Raw genomic sequence first — 20,545 nt, 5'->3', positions numbered from 1 at the left:
TGCTGTTTCCCCCGCGGTATTTCTCTGCGTGGATCCTTCCCGAACCACCCCGCTCACAGTAGAGCCGTTGGCACTGACCCAGCCGGCAGAGCGCTGCCTCCACGCTCCGGTCCCTGGGGAGCTCCCCAGGGTGTCAGTGCCGGGTGAGTGTCCGTGAATCAGAGTGCTGTGCCTGAGGGCATGCGGATGAGTGACCCCACTCCCCCTTTTCTGAGATGGGAGGTTGCGGGTGGCCACAGACGCCCCAGCACCAGCCCCACAGAGCCCTTGCTCACCCCTTACCTCTGTGAACTCTCTCACCACCTTTGTGGGGTCAGTCTATCGGCCAGATTCTCCCACTGACGGGTGAGGAAGCTGAGAGTTATGGAGGTCAAGGGACCCAGCTGATACGGACGCGCAGACGGTCAAAGTCAGCTGCACAATGCTGACTCAGAACCGAGCCGTCCCCTCCACAGTTGCTTCTTTGACCATGAGTAGAATCATGGGTTCTAGGGTCCCAAGGAGGGGCGCCCCAGCGCACACATGCCAGTAAGAAATAAGTTCCCGATCAACTTAAGCCCCACACCTGTGTTTCCGCCAGGAGGAGCTTGCACGCCCTGGTGGCTTTGTTCCACGCCTTCCAGCTTTGTGTAGCTTCGCTTTGCTTCTGCTTGGCTGTGTGAGAGAGCCGATCGCTGAGGCTCAGGGCTGCGGTTTGGCCTTCTGTCCCAGGCTGGTGACACTGTTCACGGACAGGTGAAACATGTTTCACCTGAGTTTTACCTGAGCAGGAAAGAGTCACACTCCTGATGGAGCTGGGGACCGGGACAGACAGACGCAGTGGGCGAGGCCAGACCGGGTAGCTTGTGAGTTCTTCCCAACCCTCCTGGGTTCCAACCAACTCAGAGTGTGTGCCTGCTGCCTCTGTTTGGTGGCTCTGGGTGGCCAGTCCCTGGTCCTCTGCAGTTGTTTGGCCCCCCGGGAGCCTGCTTCGGGTCGGAGCTCCCCAATACGCAGGGATTAGGGTGGTACCCCAATGGGTGGCAAAGTGAAAATAATAAGTTATAAAATAAGTTGAAGGAAATTGCCAACACAGCCTTGAATTTTGCCATCCATCTTTATTTTAAAGGCTTCTTAATAATCTGTCTTTGGTTTATTTTGAAATATTAGAGATCAGATTTTATGGAAAAAACCGAGGTGCTAAGATTTCCTAGCAACCCGAGCACACGTCCGTCGGCCCCAAAAGCTGGCCTGGCCCTGCCGACTCAGAAGTGTCCCACTCCCAGCTGCTTCCGGTGAGGGCAGAGCACCCTCACCCCCCGGCGCTCCCCCAGAGGTGCCGGGGTTTTTTCCAACCCTAGCGGGAGGCCCCGCTGGGCACACTCACAGGGCCCCGAAGGGACGAAGCTCGGGCTCTTCTCTGTCCTAGTTTCTGTGTCCCTCCCACCAGGTGAGAGCCAGGCCTCCACCGTGTGCTTAGCTCACGTCTCTGGTCCGATCTGTACAGGGAACCGACAGGTGAGGCCCTGGTGGTGAAGACAGCCTCAGAACCGACGGCTGGGGCCAGCTTCCTTCGGAAGCCACTGACTCGAAATGGGGACCCAGTCATTGAACTAAAACTGTGATTGGACGTCAGTGACCTTCCAAGTCACTTCAGCTCAGGGCCACCTTGGCTTGTGTGGATGGCAGAAAAAAAGGAATGTCCCAACAAGAAAAACCTTACCAGAACAAACAAGAGAAACTGACCCTTAGAGCTGCTTGTTGGAAAGCTGAGAAGAAAAGACGGCAGACGCTGCGGGGGGCTGTGGGCTCAGCGGCTAATGGGAGACAGCCTGGGGTTTGGGCAGTTAGAGTTCCTGGGAGGTGGGCATCATCACCTCCACTACACGGGGCAGTGACAGAGGCTCAGAGAGGGTGAGTCGCTTGCCCAGGGTCACACAGGTCATAACTGGGGAGTTAAACCTTGAGTCTGCCTGCAGCATCACCACACTCCTTGGCCACGGCCCATGTGGGAAGGCCTGGACCACCGCGGTCCCGACCACATCGCCTTGGCAACGGTAGGCCTGGAGTAGGAGGTGGTTGGTAGACTGAATAAAGTGCTCCTGTTTTGGTTTTGATGCCAGCTGGTGAGGTCTGTGTCTCCCACCTGCTTCTGGGCCCAGAGCCAGCCTCGGGCCACTTCCTTTGCTTGGCTTGACACAAGGGGACAGCTGCCCCTTCGTCTTCCTCGGCCTCCCTGTATTTGCAGTCCTCACGGACATGTGTGGGAGCTGAGGGCCACCGCCATGTGGCAGCAGCAATGGTGACGAACATCCAGGCGGCACTTTTGATTCAAATTCATCCTGCTTTCCTGTCCTATTTGAAAGGTTTTATCATTAACTGGAATAGACTCATTTGAAGCAGAAATGTGGCTGCTTCCCCTTTTGGAAGATTAATTTTCCAAGTCTCCTCATATCATTTCAGTTTCTAGTTCCACGAGAATTTGATTTTTATCAGGACTTAACAAGAACTTTTAGAAACTTCCATGACTTCAGCAGAACTTGAAAATGTATGTGCACCGAATATCTTGTAAAATAGCTCACACACCCACGGTTGCCGGAAGTACACTGAGCCCAGCTGGCTCCCTGAGGCCATACAGACACGGCATTCAGAGCTGCCTGGGCCCTGTGACCCTGTGACCTGGGACAGCCGCACTGGGCTTTGGGGACGGGCCATCCACTCGGAAGCAGAGCCTCCGTGGGACCCCTGGGCCAAAGGACAGCAGCTCAGGAACTCGTGGTGGCCTCTGCAGTGGACCCATGATGGACACACAGATGGTCAGGCCTGTGAAGGCCCAAGGTCATGTGAACTCAGCTTCCTGGTCGACCAGCAGCATAACAGTAGTCAAGTGAATGAGCTTGAGCTTCAGACCTTTACCTTGTCTCACTAAACCTCAGTTTCCCTGTCTGTGAAATGGGGATAACGATACCTTCCGCGGCAGGTTTTCATGGCGGTCCGTGAGGGGAGGCGTGTGAATCGTTCAGGGTACTGACCCTGTCGCACTGGTTACCAGTCGGAACCCCTGGGCTTCACTCCACATAATTTGCTCTGGTGGATGCGAAGGCCTGCGAAGGCCTCAGAGGATACCGAATCTAATTTCCCTCCATCTTTGCTTTTGCTCAAGGCAGAAGAATTTACCGAGTCTGTTCATCTGTGTTTACCACTGAGTCTTGGTTCCCCTGGATTAGACCTAAAAGCCCTTCAGCATGTGATTTCCTCTTACTGGCCACTCAGAACCAACTATCACACATAAACTTGGACTTCTCAGTTTTCTATAGACTTAAGTTTTCATCATCTTAAGATTAGACTTTAGAGAGAGGCTAAGGGTCATTTATTAGAGGAGGCAATGAAAAAGTTGAGTATAATTGAAGACTTCTTTGGAGTTTGGCTTGTTTTAATGGACACCATGTACTACAGGGACATCAGACAAAGGACTGCTCCATCAAATTTTAAAATAAGCTAATTTTATATAGGCTCCTGCCAAGCTGGTAGACGATGATGATTTTTTAATCGAGGGGTGTTTTAGTTACAGATGGTCCCAGAGACAGTCAAATTAGGTCTTCGGGTGCCTTAGGCTCTTCTAACTTCCAGAAATCGCAGACCAAAATCTGTCCTTGTTTGTCCTTGTAAGTGCTAAGCGGCTGCCTCAAGCCTCCACAAGTTCCTTGCTGCCTTTGTCTAGGAAAGAAACCCCAAACCTCAAGACAGGCTTAAAGACCTTGTTATAAGCCGAGGGTTCGGGGGCTAGTCCCAGAGCTGGATCTCCAGGGACCGAGACAATACTCCGGAGAACAGCGGTATTGCGATGTATGTTACACGTGAGAATCGAAGGAGAAGGCAAGAGGGGGCTCCGTGGAACCCCGTGGTGGCAGGTTAAGGAGGAGAGAGAAAGTCAAGTGGGGAACCTCCAGGGCTGGTGAGGGGTACAGCGGAGAGGCACCTTCTTCCCTCACCGAGGTGCGCACAGCGGTTGACTGTCCACACTCAGTTTCCAGAGGGGTGGGGTGGAGGTGACGGTGGGGGACGGGGCAGTGAGGCATGCTGAGGGGGTCTTGTCTGGATATTTGAAGTTTGTCCTCGTGGAGCAGACGTGCGAAAACCACGAACAGCTTTGTTCCGGCAGAGATTGGTCGTTCCTAGAGGCCGCCGGTCGTGACTTCCCACCGTACCTCGCTCAGTTAGGCTTTATTTCTGTGTTTATCGCCACGATCAAACCCTCCGGTGGGGCTGCCTTGTCACTGAGCTCGTCAGGCTTGCCAAGGTAGCCTCCCTTTTGTTCACAGCCTCTTGGAGGTTTTTGCTAAATTCCCTCCACTTAACGAAGAACCTGAGATCTGAATGTTCCCCGACCAAGACACCCCCTCACACATCCCTGGGGACTGCACCTGGTTGTTCCCTCCATCTGGGGGCCCCCCTGTCCCCGGGCACCCTCTGTCCTGCCGGCCAACAGTACTGACCGGGAGACGAGGCTCACCACCAAGTCCCCCCATGGCCAGGCTGCTCCCTCGGCCAGCCCCGCAGAGATGGTGTTTTCTTCCCCGTGACCGCCGTGAAAGAGGCCCCTCGGAAACTCGAGGGGAAAGCCTGGCGTCTGAGGCATCGTTTTCCTTATCAGAATCAGAGAGCGTCGACTTGGACGAGACCCCGGAGCTCGCCAACCTCAGGGGGACAGTGCTGAGACAGCTGTCGGGCCAAGCCCAGACTTCAGGTCAGCTGGCTTCCCTTGGTGTGTATGCACGAGCGTGTGCACACAAAGATAACTGTTCTTCGTGTCTTGGTGAGGCTTTCTTTTCTCCCACTCTTAACAGGTAGCCATGACTACAGGAGTAGGTGTCGGTGTGAACGGTACAAACGCATTCCTGGTCCCTCCCCTTTGGTAGCATTTCTTGCTCAGTATAGTCGAGTGTCCCCCCAAGGTCTGTCCTGGCTGCTTTGATGCCTTCGTTAGCACAGCCATCCAGCCTTCCCTGTGCTCCCTGACTATCTCCCACCCTTGTGTATGAACAACTTATTTTCACACCCAAATTATGTGCAGGAGGGAGACGCCTTCCCTCGGCTGAGAAGCCTCCGGCTGCATTGACGGCAGTTTCCTATTGTTTCAAACTGCCATGAACCAGCTCATGTAGACCCGTACCCCACGTCATGCCGGCCTGCTGGAGACTTTGTCAAATGATTAGTGAAGTTCCAAATCCACTGAACCATCCGTAGCCTGGAAAAAAAGGTGCTTTGGGGTCCATTACTTTGAACCTAGCGACAATCCCTAGTGACCGTTGTTTCGTCTGGTTAAAAGGCTGGTTCTGTGCTTTTCAAGCACCTATCAAGCGCCTGGGTTAAACTCTACCTTTTGAAGAATTCAAATAATACGTCTAAATTCTGGCATTTTTTCCATACTCTATGATCTGGGGATGTGTGGGCAAGGCCTGCCTGTAACCACCCTGAAGGCCTGTCTGTGACTCCTGAAATACCACCAACACCAGGTTAGCTTGCTGGGGTTCACTCAGCACCGACAAGGGCGTTACTGCAGGGCACGGTGGTCCTCGGCCTTTTGCAAGGAAAAAACTTACCTTTTCTCCATAAAGCCCCACCGCGGACTGAAAGCCGAGGATGGGGGCATTTATTCCCCCACACCTCCAACGTCAGTTCCCCCCACTTCTTAGTGTGACGTCAGCGCAGCCAAGTGTTTCTCAAATGCCTCACAAACACTAGATCTCAGAAACCTGGTGGAGAATTCAGTTTCTTCGGGCCAGATCCTCTGGCAGCTTTTAGGGCTAATCCAGGGACGACGAATAAAGCACAGGAGTATTCAACATGGCACCATCGCTGCGGCCACACTGTAAACCGTATGCATCCGTCCTAGTCATGTGGCTCCTAAAAGCCAAGTGCAGTGGGGGTGAGCTTCACGCCTGTTCCTCGGAGAGAGACTGGGTGTGTTTGTTGGCACTGGGCGTGTTGGAAGGAGCGAGACATCCTACAGACATCTGGGAAAAGCATCGGGGAGAGGTCAGGGACGGGAGGCCTCGGCCCCCCTGGAGCCCTGGCTGCGTGCCCCCGAGAGAGCAGGCTTCTGGGGAGAAGGGATGTTTCTGGCCGCGTTGGGCCAACAGGCCAAAGGTTGCTTTCCACTTCCTCCTGTCAGAAACGTACAGACATCAGGCAGCAAGGCAGCGTGCCTTCCAGATCGACGGAGCACACATCAGTGTTTTAGAAGCATGCACCTGAGACAGTCCTGGAAACCAGCCTGGGGGGGGGGGGGGGGGGGGCGGTGCAAGCAGGCCCTGTTTCCGCACCCTGTATAGATCGTGATCATGAATTTCCCTGAAGGCTGCCCCGGTTTTTGCCCTTGAGGTCACTTCTGGCTGCTCTCTGTGGAAGGGAGGTTCACCTCCAAGAGAACCCCCACCTCACCCCTGGGAGCAAAGCCGCCCAGAAAGCTGCTGGGGAAGGGGCTTGGAGCTGAGGCTGAGTCCTAAGGCCGTTATCCGTGGTTCAGCCTCGGGGACACCACCCAGCCTGTGGGCATCCCAGTTCCGTATTCTGGAAAACAGGATAATAATACTACTCATCTCATAGGATTCGTGAGAGGCTCAACATGTGATAATATCGGCGAAATGACAGATTTTTTGCTAGTATTAATAGGTATTGTCGCAAAGTCTAGGATCTCTCAGCTATTGCTGTTGGAATGTGAGTCCTGAAGTTTGAGATCCCGGGGGCTACTTTGCAGTGGCTTCTACTTCAGGGGAAGTCAGACAGCTGCACACCATTCCCTCCACCTTCTCTCTTTTCCATCAGAGTAGTCGGACCTCCTGCCTTTACACTTTCCCCCAAAGGCTTTATTTGCACACTCGGAAAGTCATTTGGTTGCTCCAGGGCTGGGTTGAGACTGGTTACAGAATGCGAGTGTGGTTGCTGTGTGTGTGCGTTGAGTTTCTTCTGGGGTTTGGGGCTTGTGTGTGTGTTTGTGTATGTGTGTGAGTGCTGGGGAGATCCCAATGATGCTCCAGGTAACCCGTGTGCCCCGGAGAGCTGACAGTCAGGGGCAGGGGGTGAGGTACCCAATGGAGCACACGAAGGGGCCCACTGGCCCAGCGGCCTTGGGAGGTGGAGCCCACCCAGGGTCACCTCACAACCTCACTCAGAGCATTGCGTTCAGGGAGGTCCTTCCAGAAGGCACGTTGGCACGGAGCTCTGGGGGAATGAGGTGAGCGGCGGGCAGGGCGGGGTCGGGGTTTGTTGGTGGAGGTGGCGTCCAGGCAGAGGTGGCAGTTGGACAGAAACGCGGATACTACAGTGAGCACCCCCACTAGAGCGAGGAGCTGGCAAAGTGATGTGCCCAGTCCCCGGCCAACGGGGCCACTTCTCCGTGGCAGGAGCTGTGGGACCCGGTTTGAGTTGCTTGACCTCGCAGGGTCTCAGTTCCGTCCTGTGTGAGGACAGTGCCCACCTCCCAGGGTGTCAGGACAGTGAAGGGGACTCTCCGTTTTCAAGGGCTGAGCCTGTGGCCGACACTAAGTGAACGCCGTTTCTGTGAAATAGGGAATCACCAACCCATGCACAGCGGGTCCAACCTCAGCGTGAGAGTTTTCTCCCCCATGAAAGTACACGTGACTAACGTGTAACGTTGCTCTGTGTTTTAGCCGCGTTGCTGAGTCCCGAACCGTGTTTCCGCCTGGGGAGGTTCTACTGCGGGTCCCTGCAGCCTGGGATAAGAGCAGCCGGCCACCATGGACCTCGTCGGGCTGCTGAAGTCCCAGTTCCTGTGCCACCTCATCTTCTGTTACGTGTTCATCGCCTCCGGGCTGATCATCAACACCGTCCAGCTCTTCTCGCTCGTCCTCTGGCCAATCAACAGGCAGCTCTTCCGGAAGCTCAACTGCCGGCTGTCTTACTGCATCTCCAGCCGTAAGCAACGCGCCTGCCTTTCTCTCTCTGCGCCTTCCCTGTGGGGCTGCGGTCGGCCCTCGGCGGTTCAGACGGGTTCACGGGGCTTGCACTGTGCCCTTAGCTGTATTTGTTGTTGTTGGTTCTGTTTGTTTGGTTTCGGTTTGAAGCGTCTATTTCATCCTCCCTCTTAAAAAACTGGTTTTTGAATGAGTGATGCCAACAGCACAGAATTCAACCGGCACAGAGGGCAGCCTATGAACAATGAGTGCCCATTCGGTGTGTTTTTAGTTCTCCTCCTCGGAAGGAATCAGTGTTAGTGATCTCCTAGTTGTCCCTGCAGAAATACACGGATGTGGGAATGCACATGGGTCTCGCGTGTGCGTGGATACTGGTGAGTCTCTGATACGTACAGATGTGCAACGCACACACACGCTTGAAAGACTGATGGCACCGTAATACGTTGTTCTCTCTCTTGCTTCTTTTAACTTTTCATTTTGAGGTAACTGTAGATTCACATGCTGTTGCACAAAATAACACAGAGAGGTGCCGTATGCCCTTCAGCCAGTTCCCCGCAGTGGCTGCCTCTCATCACCACGGCACGGTCTTCCAACAAGGAGGCCGGCACCGACACAGTTCACCAACCGCATTCACACTTCCCGGGGATTATATACGTGTGTGTGTGTGTGTGTGTGTGTGTGTGTGTGTGTGTGATGATACCAGACTATTTAAGCATGACTAATTCAGCTGGCCTGAATTTCACAAATGAAAACGAAAACAGATGAATCAGGATAATGGGATGTCTAGCGATGTGTCTCATTGCTGCTTGACCTTCAGTCTTGACCTGTTCTGAACCGTAGAAAATGTAGTGCATTTATTAGTAATTACATACGTGGGTATGTGTGTATTTAAAAATACGAGCCCTTTGAAACTGAGCAATTTAAACATCTCAGTAACCTTAGATTATACCAAGAGTCCAAAATTATTGCTATCATTCTGAAAACCTTTAAATGAAGCAATCGAATTTGAATTTGAGTCCAAACAATACAAGTTTCATTGTATTGGATACATAACATATACACAACAGTGTATAGAAGTGTCCAAATGGATTACTCCTGATCCGATTTGTTACTTTTTAAACCTTAAAATACTCATGAGAGAAAAAAAATGATAGAAACATCTTATTCTTGGTTTCTTTCACCAAATCAGAGCTTACAGATATTTCTGGTACTGTTTCTGATACACTTTGATTACTAGGCCTTCTTTGTCCTGCATTAGAATACTACGTTATATAAATATGTCTTAAAAATGTTAATAAGACCATGAAGTCAAATTTTCATTGCAAAGCAGTGTTTAGTCCACGTGTCTGCCACTGCTGGGGGCAGTCACCCTTTTGATGTGAAATGTGTGATGCCGGGGTCCTGTCCCGTGCCACCCTCCAGCCTTGGCCCCTGGGTTGTGGGCATCTGCGTGGCATCGCAAAGGGACAGCTCAGCAGAGCAGGGCCAAGGCAGCGAGACAGACGGTGTGCACCTGGCGTGCGGCTGCAGACAGCAGAGTTGCATCATCGAGGGAAGTGGGGAGCTGTCTGTTGCCTCGTCATTTCGGCCATCTTCCTGTGCCCCCGCTGTAGGGGTCTGTCCTAACAAAACACAAGCCGGACAAAGCAGTACAGATTGTCCTCAGGCTGAAACCTGCATTTCTGTCATGGGCGCACATGACCAAGGCCCCCAGATCTGTCAGTCCGCACCTCCAAACAGCCCCTGTTCAGGTTCCAAACTGGTAGTTAAAGATGGGGAGTCAAGACGTCAGAGACTGGACTCAGGACAGGTGCTGTGCTTTGCTTTGTGTGGGGAGGGGAGGCATACTAAGGTTCTGGCAGGACCGGGTCAGTCTGCTCCTGGGGGCACCCAAGCCTACTTGCTGGTGGTGGGAAATTCAGATGGGCAACAAATTCAGAAAACAAGGTGGCTTCGTAACCACCACAAACTAATTGAACTGCTGGTCAGGCCAAAGGAAGCTGAAGCACTAACCCCCCCGAGAGGACTGGCATGATGTCCCCACACGGACCACAGTGAGGGGCCTGCAGGTTACCGAATGGCCAGAGGCATACCCATGCTGGTTACCCATTCCAGGTACAGCCCACAGCCCTCTGCACCTGCAGCCCTGGAGGAAGCTTCTGTGGACTGTGGGCGGCACCGTTTTCTTGGCCCCCAAAGAGGGAATGGGAGGCTTCTCTCTCTGGAGGCGGGGCCCATCCTGGCCCCTGGCAGAAGGGGAGGGTGATACATCCTGGCTTGGCTTATGGGCACCTCATTATGCTGAGCCCGTCAGGTTAGGGGCGCTCACCCACCCCTTGACCGAATCCACCCTTGCTGGTACCCCAATGGGTGTTAGATGGTGGGACTGCTCTCCTTGCACCCCTTCCCTGTTCTCTGTAGTTGATGGGGTTCCCTACAGCCTGAGTGTTCCACGAAGATGACGAAAGGTAGACGGGGGAAGCTTAGCTGGGTGCTGACCGCCCTAAGATACCATTTGTGAGGTCGGGGCGGCCGGGCCCTTCCATATGCTTCCCTTCCCCTCCTCCCCGCTCTAGGTTAAGATAAAAACTCTTCCTGGGCTTCAGTTGTACGTTGCGGTGTATGAATCACTCACTCCAAAGCCCGGAAAATCAGCAGCATTCATCATTTGCAGCTGATTTTTTTTTTTAAAGAAACAAAGGCAGAATAAACTGTTTCCTGGAGACTGGGCTCCCCTGCACCACCCTTTCTCCGCAAGGAGCTACGGCGTCACCCTTTCCCTCTAAACGTTTGTGTAGCGCCTGGCAGGTATCAGGTGGGCCAAAGCGGCCGCCAGGCCTGGGCTGCAGAAGCTCACGTTCCGAAGGCCACACTGATGGAGAACACAGATAGAGACCAAATGCAGCGAAGGCAGCGTGGTTGCCAGCAGGGCACACAGAACAGGGTGTTTTAGTTTAGAATCAAGAGCCCACATCAGGAATAACCGTTTGGAAGTACGTGTGATGTAGATGGCTGGTTTTTGAAGGGTTGCTTTGTTTTGTCTGGCCTCAGTTTGTGGGCAGGAAAGGCTACGACCAGCTGGCGTGGCACGTGACCCAGCGGGTGGGGACGGAGCGAGCTCCCTTCTGCAAGGTGAGGGGGAGGATGGCTCCACGGGCCCAGTGAACTCGATGACCTTCCCATGGTGCAGCTCCGGGCCTTCTAATCTCTAGGGAGAAGGGGCCCCGGTTGGCCAGCTTAGTGTTCTTCCCCTCTGACACTGTGGGGTTCAAAAGAAAACAGCAGAACAACAGAAAGATGAGCAGAACCCATTAATGGCATTGTCATTAAAAGGGGGGGCGGGGTGGAGAGGGCTGCAGAGGACCTTGCTGTTCTGGANGCTTCAGTTGTACGTTGCGGTGTATGAATCACTCACTCCAAAGCCCGGAAAATCAGCAGCATTCATCATTTGCAGCTGATTTTTTTTTTAAAGAAACAAAGGCAGAATAAACTGTTTCCTGGAGACTGGGCTCCCCTGCACCACCCTTTCTCCGCAAGGAGCTACGGCGTCACCCTTTCCCTCTAAACGTTTGTGTAGCGCCTGGCAGGTATCAGGTGGGCCAAAGCGGCCGCCAGGCCTGGGCTGCAGAAGCTCACGTTCCGAAGGCCACACTGATGGAGAACACAGATAGAGACCAAATGCAGCGAAGGCAGCGTGGTTGCCAGCAGGGCACACAGAACAGGGTGTTTTAGTTTAGAATCAAGAGCCCACACCAGGAATAACCGTTTGGAAGTACGTGTGATGTAGATGGCTGGTTTTTGAAGGGTTGCTTTGTTTTGTCTGGCCTCAGTTTGTGGGCAGGAAAGGCTACGACCGGCTGGCATGGCACGTGACCCAGCGGGTGGGGACGGAGCGAGCTTCCTTCTGCAAGGTGAGGGGGAGGATGGCTCCACGGGCCCAGTGAACTCGATGACCTTCCCATGGTGCAGCTCCGGGCTTTCTAATCTCTAGGGAGAAGGGACCCCGGTTGGCCAGCTTAGTGTTCTTCCCCTCTGACACTGTGGGGTTCAACAGAAAACAGCAGAACAACAGAAAGATGAGCAGAACCCATTAATGGCATTGTCATTAAAAGGGGGGGCGGGGTGGAGAGGGCTGCAGAGGACCTTGCTGTTCTGGAGAAGACCACTAGCAGAGGACAGAGCAGTGAGGCCGACCCTGCCCTCGCCCCCATCCCCCGGGGCCGGGCTGCCTGACTCCAGCCGGTGCTAACCAGACCTGTGAGGTCCAGCCAGGTTTCCACCCGCTGCCTGACGTGCAGCCCACGCTGTTTCTCAAAGGGACGAGGCTTGTCCCTGGCACAGTCGGACTGGCTAGACTTTAATACGAGGCCGTCTCCCAACGGGCTAATTTGGCCCTTTCTGTGTATTCCTTTCCTGCTTTGTCTCTGACTTGGAATTGAAGATCCTTCTCGCATCCCAGCCCGTCCTGAAGCAGAATAAGAATTAAGGGAGAAGGAAAAGTACCTGTTCTGGGCTGCAGGTGCTCAGGCCCAGACTGGTTTCTCTCGCCAGCCTGCCAGAGCCGGTGTGGCGGGTGCCGGCAAGGGACAGGGACCAGGAGCCTGGGAGGGGGAGGCGGAGGGTTGTGGAGATCGGCTGTCTGAGCACAGGCTTCCACCCCTGCCCACCGGGAGACAGTCCCCAGGCTAAGGTCAGCCCCGCTGAGTCAAGGAACAGCACCAGAGAGCCTCAGGGGGAGGTGGAGATGCTGGGCCCCTCCCCTGGGGTGTGAGAAGGGAACTCCAGATGTGCCCTACTACCAGGAGGCTCCGAGCGCCCGTCCCTGGGTGTCCCTGACTTCTGTGCTGCCTGCCACAGGGACGTTGCTTTTGATCCACTTGGTGGGAGCTGTCTCAGTGGCACTCGGCTCCCCGGGCTCCGTCCCTGCCCAAGCGCTATACCCTGTGTCCACCCGCCCCGAGGCGCACAGGCAGTACAGCTGGTCCTCCACGGGGGTCTGGGACGTGGGACCAGCCCACCCAAGGTTTCCATTTCTGAGCAGAATGAGGAGAAGCAGGGGCTGTGCGCATTGCCATGTGCTGTCGGGAGGTGAAGCCACAAGTGGTGTCCCCTGTTACAAGAAAACAGGAGGCAGGTCTGGGGGGATCATTGGTAAGAAAGTGACCCATCAGAAGGGGGCGCTGTAGCGTTCTCCAGCATGACCTCGGAGAGACTGCGAGTCTGCGTCTCTTGCTGGCGTGGTGAACAGCAGGGCTGCTGCCTGTCATTTTTGTGCAGGCTGATTCTTCATACTGTTGAGGCCCAAGCAGAGCTGACTCCTGGTCACGATAGGTGTCACCTCCCAGATGTCAGGCAGGGTGTTCGTTAGATTGTCCCCAAAGCCACTAGTCCTGACCCTTCACACTGCTGTTCTGGGTCCTGCTGAAATGTGGGCCTGGCCGGGACCCCCGCTGCCTCTGTTGGGAGACATGGCCCAGAACCTGGGCCATCATGGTCTGGGACAGTCCCCAGATGCACTCTCGTCAGCCCCAGGTGGCGCCTTCCCAGCGGGGAGACAGAGGCAGTAGATTGACGAAGCAGAACCCCCCAGTGGGCGCTGCCTGTGCATGCAGCCATGTGATCAGATAGATGGTGGCCTTGACCACAGGGTCATGAGCAGAGGGGTCTGAAGGACCCAGGACAAGTTCCTCAGGACGCCCCCGGGCTGGTTTGGCCTGCGGGCTAGATTCTCACCCGAAGGCAAGGCCTGGCCCCTGGACAGACAGTTCCTCTCCTGGGACCACATTTCCTCTTCTTGCTTCTGTTCCCTGCGGGGACCCTGACTTCTCCTGGGGCGGGCTGGTCTCCACGCCCCGCAGCTCCAGCTGCCACACGCAGCTGGCCTCCCTGGAAGTCCACACTCTGCTGGCCGGACCCCGAGATCCCCGCTGCACGCAGCTGGCCTCCCTGGAAGTCCACACTCTGCTGGCCGGACCCCGAGATCCCCGCTGCACCTGCCGTGTGGAGCTGGGGGCTTTTGGGCACCGGCAGACAGCGTCTTCCTTCTCTTATTCTACGTGCTCCCGAGGAGCAGACACCCCCAACCCCCCTGGCGGTGACAACAGAACCCACGCTGGACCCGTGAGCCGAGTAGGGCCACCCTGAGCCAAGCAGCAGGCCTGGCTCTGGGTGGGGTTTTATCTGTTTGCGTTTGGGCGGTTTAGTTGGTGAGTGGCAAGACCTGCTGGGTGCTGGCCTGCGTGTTCGGTGCCGGGGGGGGGGGCAGTGGGGACAACAGCAGCTGCTGTCCTGCCCCTGGGGGCTCGGGGTCTGGTTTTCTAGAGATCTCAGAGCCTCTCTTACCGGAGCTCTTGACCGAGTGTGCCTGCCGAGCACCCTGCCAGGCCCAGCTAATAGCCCGGCCGTCCGTCTGTCCCACGCCTGGGCAGAACGGGCCTTGTTCCACTTCTCCTCTCAGTGAGGCATCTTGGACAGCACAGCACACAAAGAAACAAAACGCCCTCTGGGTTAGCGGCTCAGCATTCCGAAAAGGAATGCAGCCAGGGCCATGGGGAAACTAAGGTCCGCTGTCACTGTGAGCTCCTTACAGAGCCCACGGACTCGAGCGTCTGGGCTCAACGGTATTGGCATGACAGGTGGGAGAAGAGTAAGGGATTAAGTGCAGGCTAAGAGGGATCAGGCTTCTTAACTTTGCCTTCTGATCTATAGACTTCTACCATCCCAGGCATGGTTTTCAGCATTTAGGCACAGAGAGGCTAAGCGACTTGCCCAGGGTCACACAGGAAGCCGGGATGAGTCGGACCAGAAAGTCTGCGTGCAGAGCTTCCCCCGCCGCACCTGCCAGCATGGCTTTGTGGGTTAGGAGCCAGGCTCCCGAGCTGAGGCCCACCGTGCAGCCGGCCACTGCCGTAGGTGACATGCCACAGGGCTATGGAGAAGGGGAAAGAGCAGCACAGTCGTCACAAGCAGCTATTCATCCCTAATTGTGTTTGTCCCGGGGACTCCAGGCTCTGTGAGCATCAGTTTACTTCACGATTTCTTTCTGTCTTGCCTGCAAAGCATTGTTCAAAATGTGCCTTAGCAAATTTTTAATTTTTTTTTTAATCTATTCACAAGTAATCTTTTACAGAAAGCTATTCAGCTGGGTCATTATTTCTTTGAGCCACATAATACCCTGAGCACACTATTAAGTAAAAATAGCATGATGCAAAACTGTGCAATGGAACACCACTCTTATAAATACAGACTGTTGTACATTTATCAGGGTGCTATTTTTAGGAATTAAAATAGGAGATGATACGTTTTAATTGCCTTTTTATTTTCCAAATGTCTTGTGAATATTTCATATGATGAGCATGTAGTTTATAAATTCAAAATAGAAAACAGATGAAACAAAACCTACACATACGGAAAAGGACTGAATGGAGAATGGGTTCTGGGAGGGAGGAGAAAGTGGAAATACTACAGTGATTAAAGTGTGGTGAGGTCACTCAAAGCCCCCTTTTTCTCTCCCTTCCTTCCCTCCTTTCTTTTTGTTTTGATTTTTGTTTTTTTAAACATTTTTAAGGGTTTTATTTATTTTTAGAGAGAGGGGAAGGGAGGGAGAAAGAGAGGGAGAGAAACATCAATGTGTGGCTGCCTCCCACATGGCCCCCACTGGGGACCTGGCCTGCAACCCACGCATGGGCCCTGACCGGGAACCGAACCTGCGACCCCTTGGTTCACAGTCTGTGGTCAATTCACTGAGCTATACCAGCTAGGGCTGTTTTGTTTTGTTAAAGCCTGTGCCAGGCTAGGTGGTGGGAGCCGGGGGACTCCGGAGGACCAGGGGTGCCAGCTGTTTCAGGTCTCTGGGTTATGGGCTGAGTTGTGTCCCTGACCCCAGAAGACGTTGAAGGGCTAACCCCAGTGCCTGTGAGCATGGCTGTGTTTAGAAACAAGGTTTGAGGGTTATCCAGTGAAGATGAGGTCATAGGGGTGAGCCCTGATCCAACGTGATTGCATCTTCACAAAAAGGGGAAATGTGGACACAGAGCCCGACACGCACAGAGGGACGTGCGCAGGGTCGGATGCACAGGGGGAGGCACACAGGGGTAGACCAGAAGCTGGGAGAGAGGCCTGGAGAGACTCTCCCTCTCTGCCTCCTGGGGAGCCAGCCCCGCCCCACCTTGATCTCCGACTCTGGGACTAGGAGATGCCCAGCCCTCAGTGTGTGGTCCCTTGTCCCCTCAGCCCCCAAAACCAACACACTCTGCTTTCCAAGTCTCTTCTTCCTCGTGTCAGGATGGGCAAAGGAAAGCCCAGCTCACGCACACACCACCTGTCCCCTACTGTGTCCAGGCTCCCTCCTCCCCAGCCTCTTGCCGCTCCCCAAGGTCCAACGTTATTTTACTGGGAATACGGGACGAGAGATGTCACGGGTAGAAGGCGTTGCTTTTCTTCACGGCCAGGCCAAGGAATCCATCTTCTTACCTCTAACATCAGGGAACGCACAGAGTGGAGAAGGGCTGGTGCAGCTGGTCGGGCAGAAGGCGACACTGTAGGTGGAAACCTCGCCTGCAGGCAGCAGGCAGCAGGCATTGACCGGCATCCAGGCGCTGGGGAGGCTGGCCCCGGGGTGGGCTGAGGAGTGGAGACAGAGGTTCCTTGTGGGGGGTATTTTCAGCCGGAATTTATTTTGTCCCTTCAAGGGTGTGATCCAAGCCCAGAACCACTGTCTTGCCACCAAAGCAGCCTGCCTAGGAAAACTAGAATGGGTCTGTTCCTCAGCCCTGGAGAAGGGGCTCTGGGCTGACGCGGGAAGGACGCTCGGGAGTACGTCGGGAAGCGCCCGCACGTGGTGCAGCACCCAGGCCTCAGCCACAACCTCTGTGGCTGCTGGGCGGGGTAGTGACCTGGTGGGCGAGTGCTCTCGCGGAGGCCCGTCCGAGCCTGTGCAATGGGGCGCTTGTGCCTCAGCGTTGGGTCGTGTACGCGCTCCGTTCAAACCCAACGCCTTCTCTGGGTCGCATGACCCGTGCCCGCCCAGGTCCTTGGGAAATGATTTCATTTAGAATCTGGCTTTTACTTTGCCAGCCATTCCCAGACAAATCCTGTTACAAAATTAGCCCTTTGGGCCAACACCTTGTTGTCTGTTTAGAGGGGAAAATATTGGGGTTGAGGTCTGGTTATATCCGTGTGATTATTAGCTCAATTTGTCAAGAAAGTCTGTGGCTGTGTGGCCGATGGATCTGGGGCTGGAGGCATCTTAATCATATCCACCTATCTCATCTCATGTGGCTGATTCAGGTGACGACACTGGACCTTTTACAAGTTTTTAAAAAGAGAAACATAGCTGTGATATAGCACGCCTGTTTATTGTGAATAACAATCGTTTGTGTCTTGAATACATGTGTGTATGTGCATATGAAAATGCATGCTGCACTCACAGTGGAAGACACACCTGTGACCCCTCACACCAGAGACGACCTTACCACCAAAAAGGGGGACAGCAGATCTTGCTTGGGCTGGGGCTGTTTTGCCAAATCGCCGGCGCAGGGGCTCACCTTGCACCAAGGCATCTCAGCTGTCGATTTGGTTTATAAATAAATTAATTCCCTGCTGAGGGGCCCGTTTGTTTTTGTAGGCGTTAAGTTTCACCTGTGACTTAAGTTGCGACTTTGAAGTTAGGTTCTCAGTTCGACTTTGGAGACTTGTAACTTGGTGAGAGAGTTGTGTGTGGCCTTCAGAGTGGGGGTGTTTCCAGCAGGTGACCAAGAGGTGGCATTGGGGTGCAGGCAGAAAACCTCTGAGGCTCTCATTTATGTTTCTTTTACCATCTAGATGGGTAAGAGAAGAGAAATTTTGTATATATATTTTTCCATAAAATTAATTTTATGTGTATAAAAATTGCATGTGCTATCCTGGCTGGTGTGGCTCACTGGGTTGAGTGCTGACCTGCGAACTGAAAGATCACCAGTTCAATTCCCAGTCAGGGCACATGCTGGGCTGCAGGCCAGGTCCCCAACTAGGGGAGTATAAGAGGCAACCACACACTGATGTTTCTCTCCCTCTCTTTCTCCCTCCCTTCTCTCTAAAAATAAATAAATAAAATCTTTAAAAAGACAACTAAGCACTATTAGAGCCATTGTACAGAAAAAAGTAAATGAACTTTTTAAAAAATTGCACGTGCTAAGGGTGCATATTTTATTTTTTAACAGATTTTATTTATTTATTTTTAGAGAGAGGAGACAGGAGGGAGAAAGAGAGAGAGAAACATTGATTGGCTGTGTTGCAGACCCCCAACCAGGGACCCGGCCTGCAGCCCAGGCATGTGCCCCGACTGGGAATTGAACTGGCGACCTTTCACTTTGCAGGATGGCACCCAACCCACCGAGCCACACTAGTCAGGGCATGTATTTTATTTTTTTTATTCAGACAATCAAAAGCATTTGAAGACCATTGCCTTAGCCTGGGGCTTGGCTGTTAGGACCCTGGAGACAGAATTCGAACTGCACAGTCTGTAGCAAGAGGAAACTGGTTTCGTAGAACCCGCTCCAAAGCTGAGGGAGTACGGACGGCACAAGGTGTCTCCCTTTTCTCTTGTGCTGCAGTTTCTCTTGGGTCCAGATGGGACGTGAAACATTTCCAAACACTGAGAAGTGCTCCTTCTTGGGTTCCCTCCTAGGTCTCCAGAAAGAGGGAGATAGTCGCGTCAAAGTATCCCCCACCCAGCCCCGATCCCATTGTTTGTTTTGAAGAAAACATCCCAGCGATGCTTTGGTGTTTCATCTCCACCTGTTAAAACAACTACCACCTTACCCTCCCACAGGAGGTTCCGCAGCCCCTCCCTGCGGAGCCCAAGTCGAGTGGCCCTTCTCTAACGTCCTCCGGCCTGACAGCCCCCACGCAGCTGTCGCAGCCCCTCCCTGCGGAGCCCAAGTCGAGTGGCCCTTCTCTAACGTCCTCCGGCCTGACAGCCCCCACGCAGCTGTCTCCGGTACAGTTGACAGGGGAGTCCTGTTTGTAGGGCTGGGCAGGGGGGCCGTGTTCCCGTAACAAACTGCATCTGGAGGCTGAGGTCCTGGCTTTCCCGGGCACTGGCCTGGCCACCTTGGTTGGCGGGGCTTTGTTTTCTCAGTTGTAAAGTGAGGAAAGTAACCTTTGATGTGCTGTGAAAGCAGAAGGTGTTGTTGCTGTGATTCCGCACTTAGCCAAGTGTGGAACAGATGGGGCTGAGCGTGCACTGATCTCAGGGGAAACTGGAGTGGGTGGGGGGCACCTGGTGGAGGAGCCCCGGGGCGACACCCTGAGGGTGGGGAGAGGGGCCCATGCATCGCATTCCAAGGACAGTGCCTGGGTGAGGAGCTAGCTGTCTCTCATAACCTCGGAAGGAAGGGCTGGGATTGGAGGAAGCTACCAAAACAGTGCATACCCCAGAAGGCAACATGGGCCCGGAGCCTCAGGGAAGGCTCCGGGCAGACTCAGTCCTTGCGGACTCAGCGGGGGCAGATGGCCTCTCTGGGATGTCTGCTCCTCAGAGGAGGAGTTCAGGCCACCTCTAAAGTCCCTTCAGCATTAGGAACATGAGTCAGAGGGAGCCCTGGGAGGTGGGAGCCCAGGGTGCCTGGCAGCCTGGATGCTAACAAGAGTGTGTGAGGCTCCCTAACGGGCAGCCCTCGGCGCTCATTCCAGGTAAAGCAATGCCAGTGTGCGGATGTGCTTACGAACCGAGGGCAAGGCTGACGTGGCATCCGCGAGACGGCCGGGGGGGAGGGGCATAAAAAAGGATGTTTACCACAACAGAAGTAAACCCTGGCTTGTGTGGCTCAGTTGGAGTGTCGTCCAGTAGCTGAAAGGTTCCGGGTTCGATCCCCGGTCACAGCACTGGTGTGTTCAATTCCCCAGTCCGGGCGTGTACAGGGCACAACCGATGGGTGTTTCATTTGTGCACGGATGTTTCTCTTTCTCTCCCTTCCTCTCTTACTTCCTTGTCCTCTAAAATCAATGAAAAAAAAAGTCTGCTGGTGAGGATATAAAATAAAGCAACAGAAGTAAAAACTTTGGACAAGATAAATAACATTCTGAACTGGCCAGAAGGTTAGGAATGTGAGCTAGGAACGAGGCTGCTTGGTGACCACGTTGCCTTGATCGCGATCTGAGAGTGGGGGAGGGGCGAAGGCTCATCCCCTTGATAAGATCCCCCTCCCCCCACCTCCTCCTCCTGTGTGGCTCCTGTTTCACTCAGAGGGACTTGCGGGGGACCAGCCTTCCCAAGATGCAGGACTCGCAGCTCTAAAATTGGGACAGCCCCAGGAAAACTGGCAAGTCAGCACCTTGACCTTGCTCAGTTTGAGGCACAGGCCTACCCCGCCCCCGGAGCTGCAGACACAGCCACCGCTCATTTCCTCCTGGGGGGCTGGGGGTGGGGCAGGTGATGCTACGCCAAGGGCCACCATGTTACAGTGATGCGCGCTCCCAGGTACCAATTTTACATTTAATCCGCCTTTATCATCACACTTCCTCGCGTCTCCCTTCAAACGGAGCATCTCGTGACAGACAGTCCAATGTGACATTTCTGTTTGGACATCCTCTGAGCGAACACCACAGCTAAACACCCTGTGTTTTGTGACAGGGCCCCAGTGGCTGGT

At 54.1% G+C, this 20,545-nt stretch overlaps 1 protein-coding gene across 1 annotated transcript in view; it reads left to right on the top strand.

The window, feature by feature from the left end:
• AGPAT4 (1-acylglycerol-3-phosphate O-acyltransferase 4) overlaps window positions 1-20,545 on the top strand; it is an 85,241-nt gene that overhangs the window by 22,986 nt on the left and 41,710 nt on the right. The window contains exon 2 of the mRNA XM_037059401.1: window positions 7,653-7,917. Coding sequence (XP_036915296.1) covers window positions 7,740-7,917 — 178 coding nt within the window. The 5' untranslated portion in view covers window positions 7,653-7,739. The remainder of the gene's footprint in view (window positions 1-7,652; window positions 7,918-20,545) is intronic.

The sequence above is a fragment of the Sturnira hondurensis genome, unplaced genomic scaffold (assembly GCF_014824575.4).
Source record: "Sturnira hondurensis isolate 20B ecotype Veracruz unplaced genomic scaffold, ASM1482457v3 Scaffold0000167, whole genome shotgun sequence".
In the NCBI taxonomy this organism is placed as follows: Eukaryota; Metazoa; Chordata; class Mammalia; order Chiroptera; family Phyllostomidae; genus Sturnira; species Sturnira hondurensis.
This window is presented reverse-complemented; position numbering and strand designations above follow the sequence as displayed.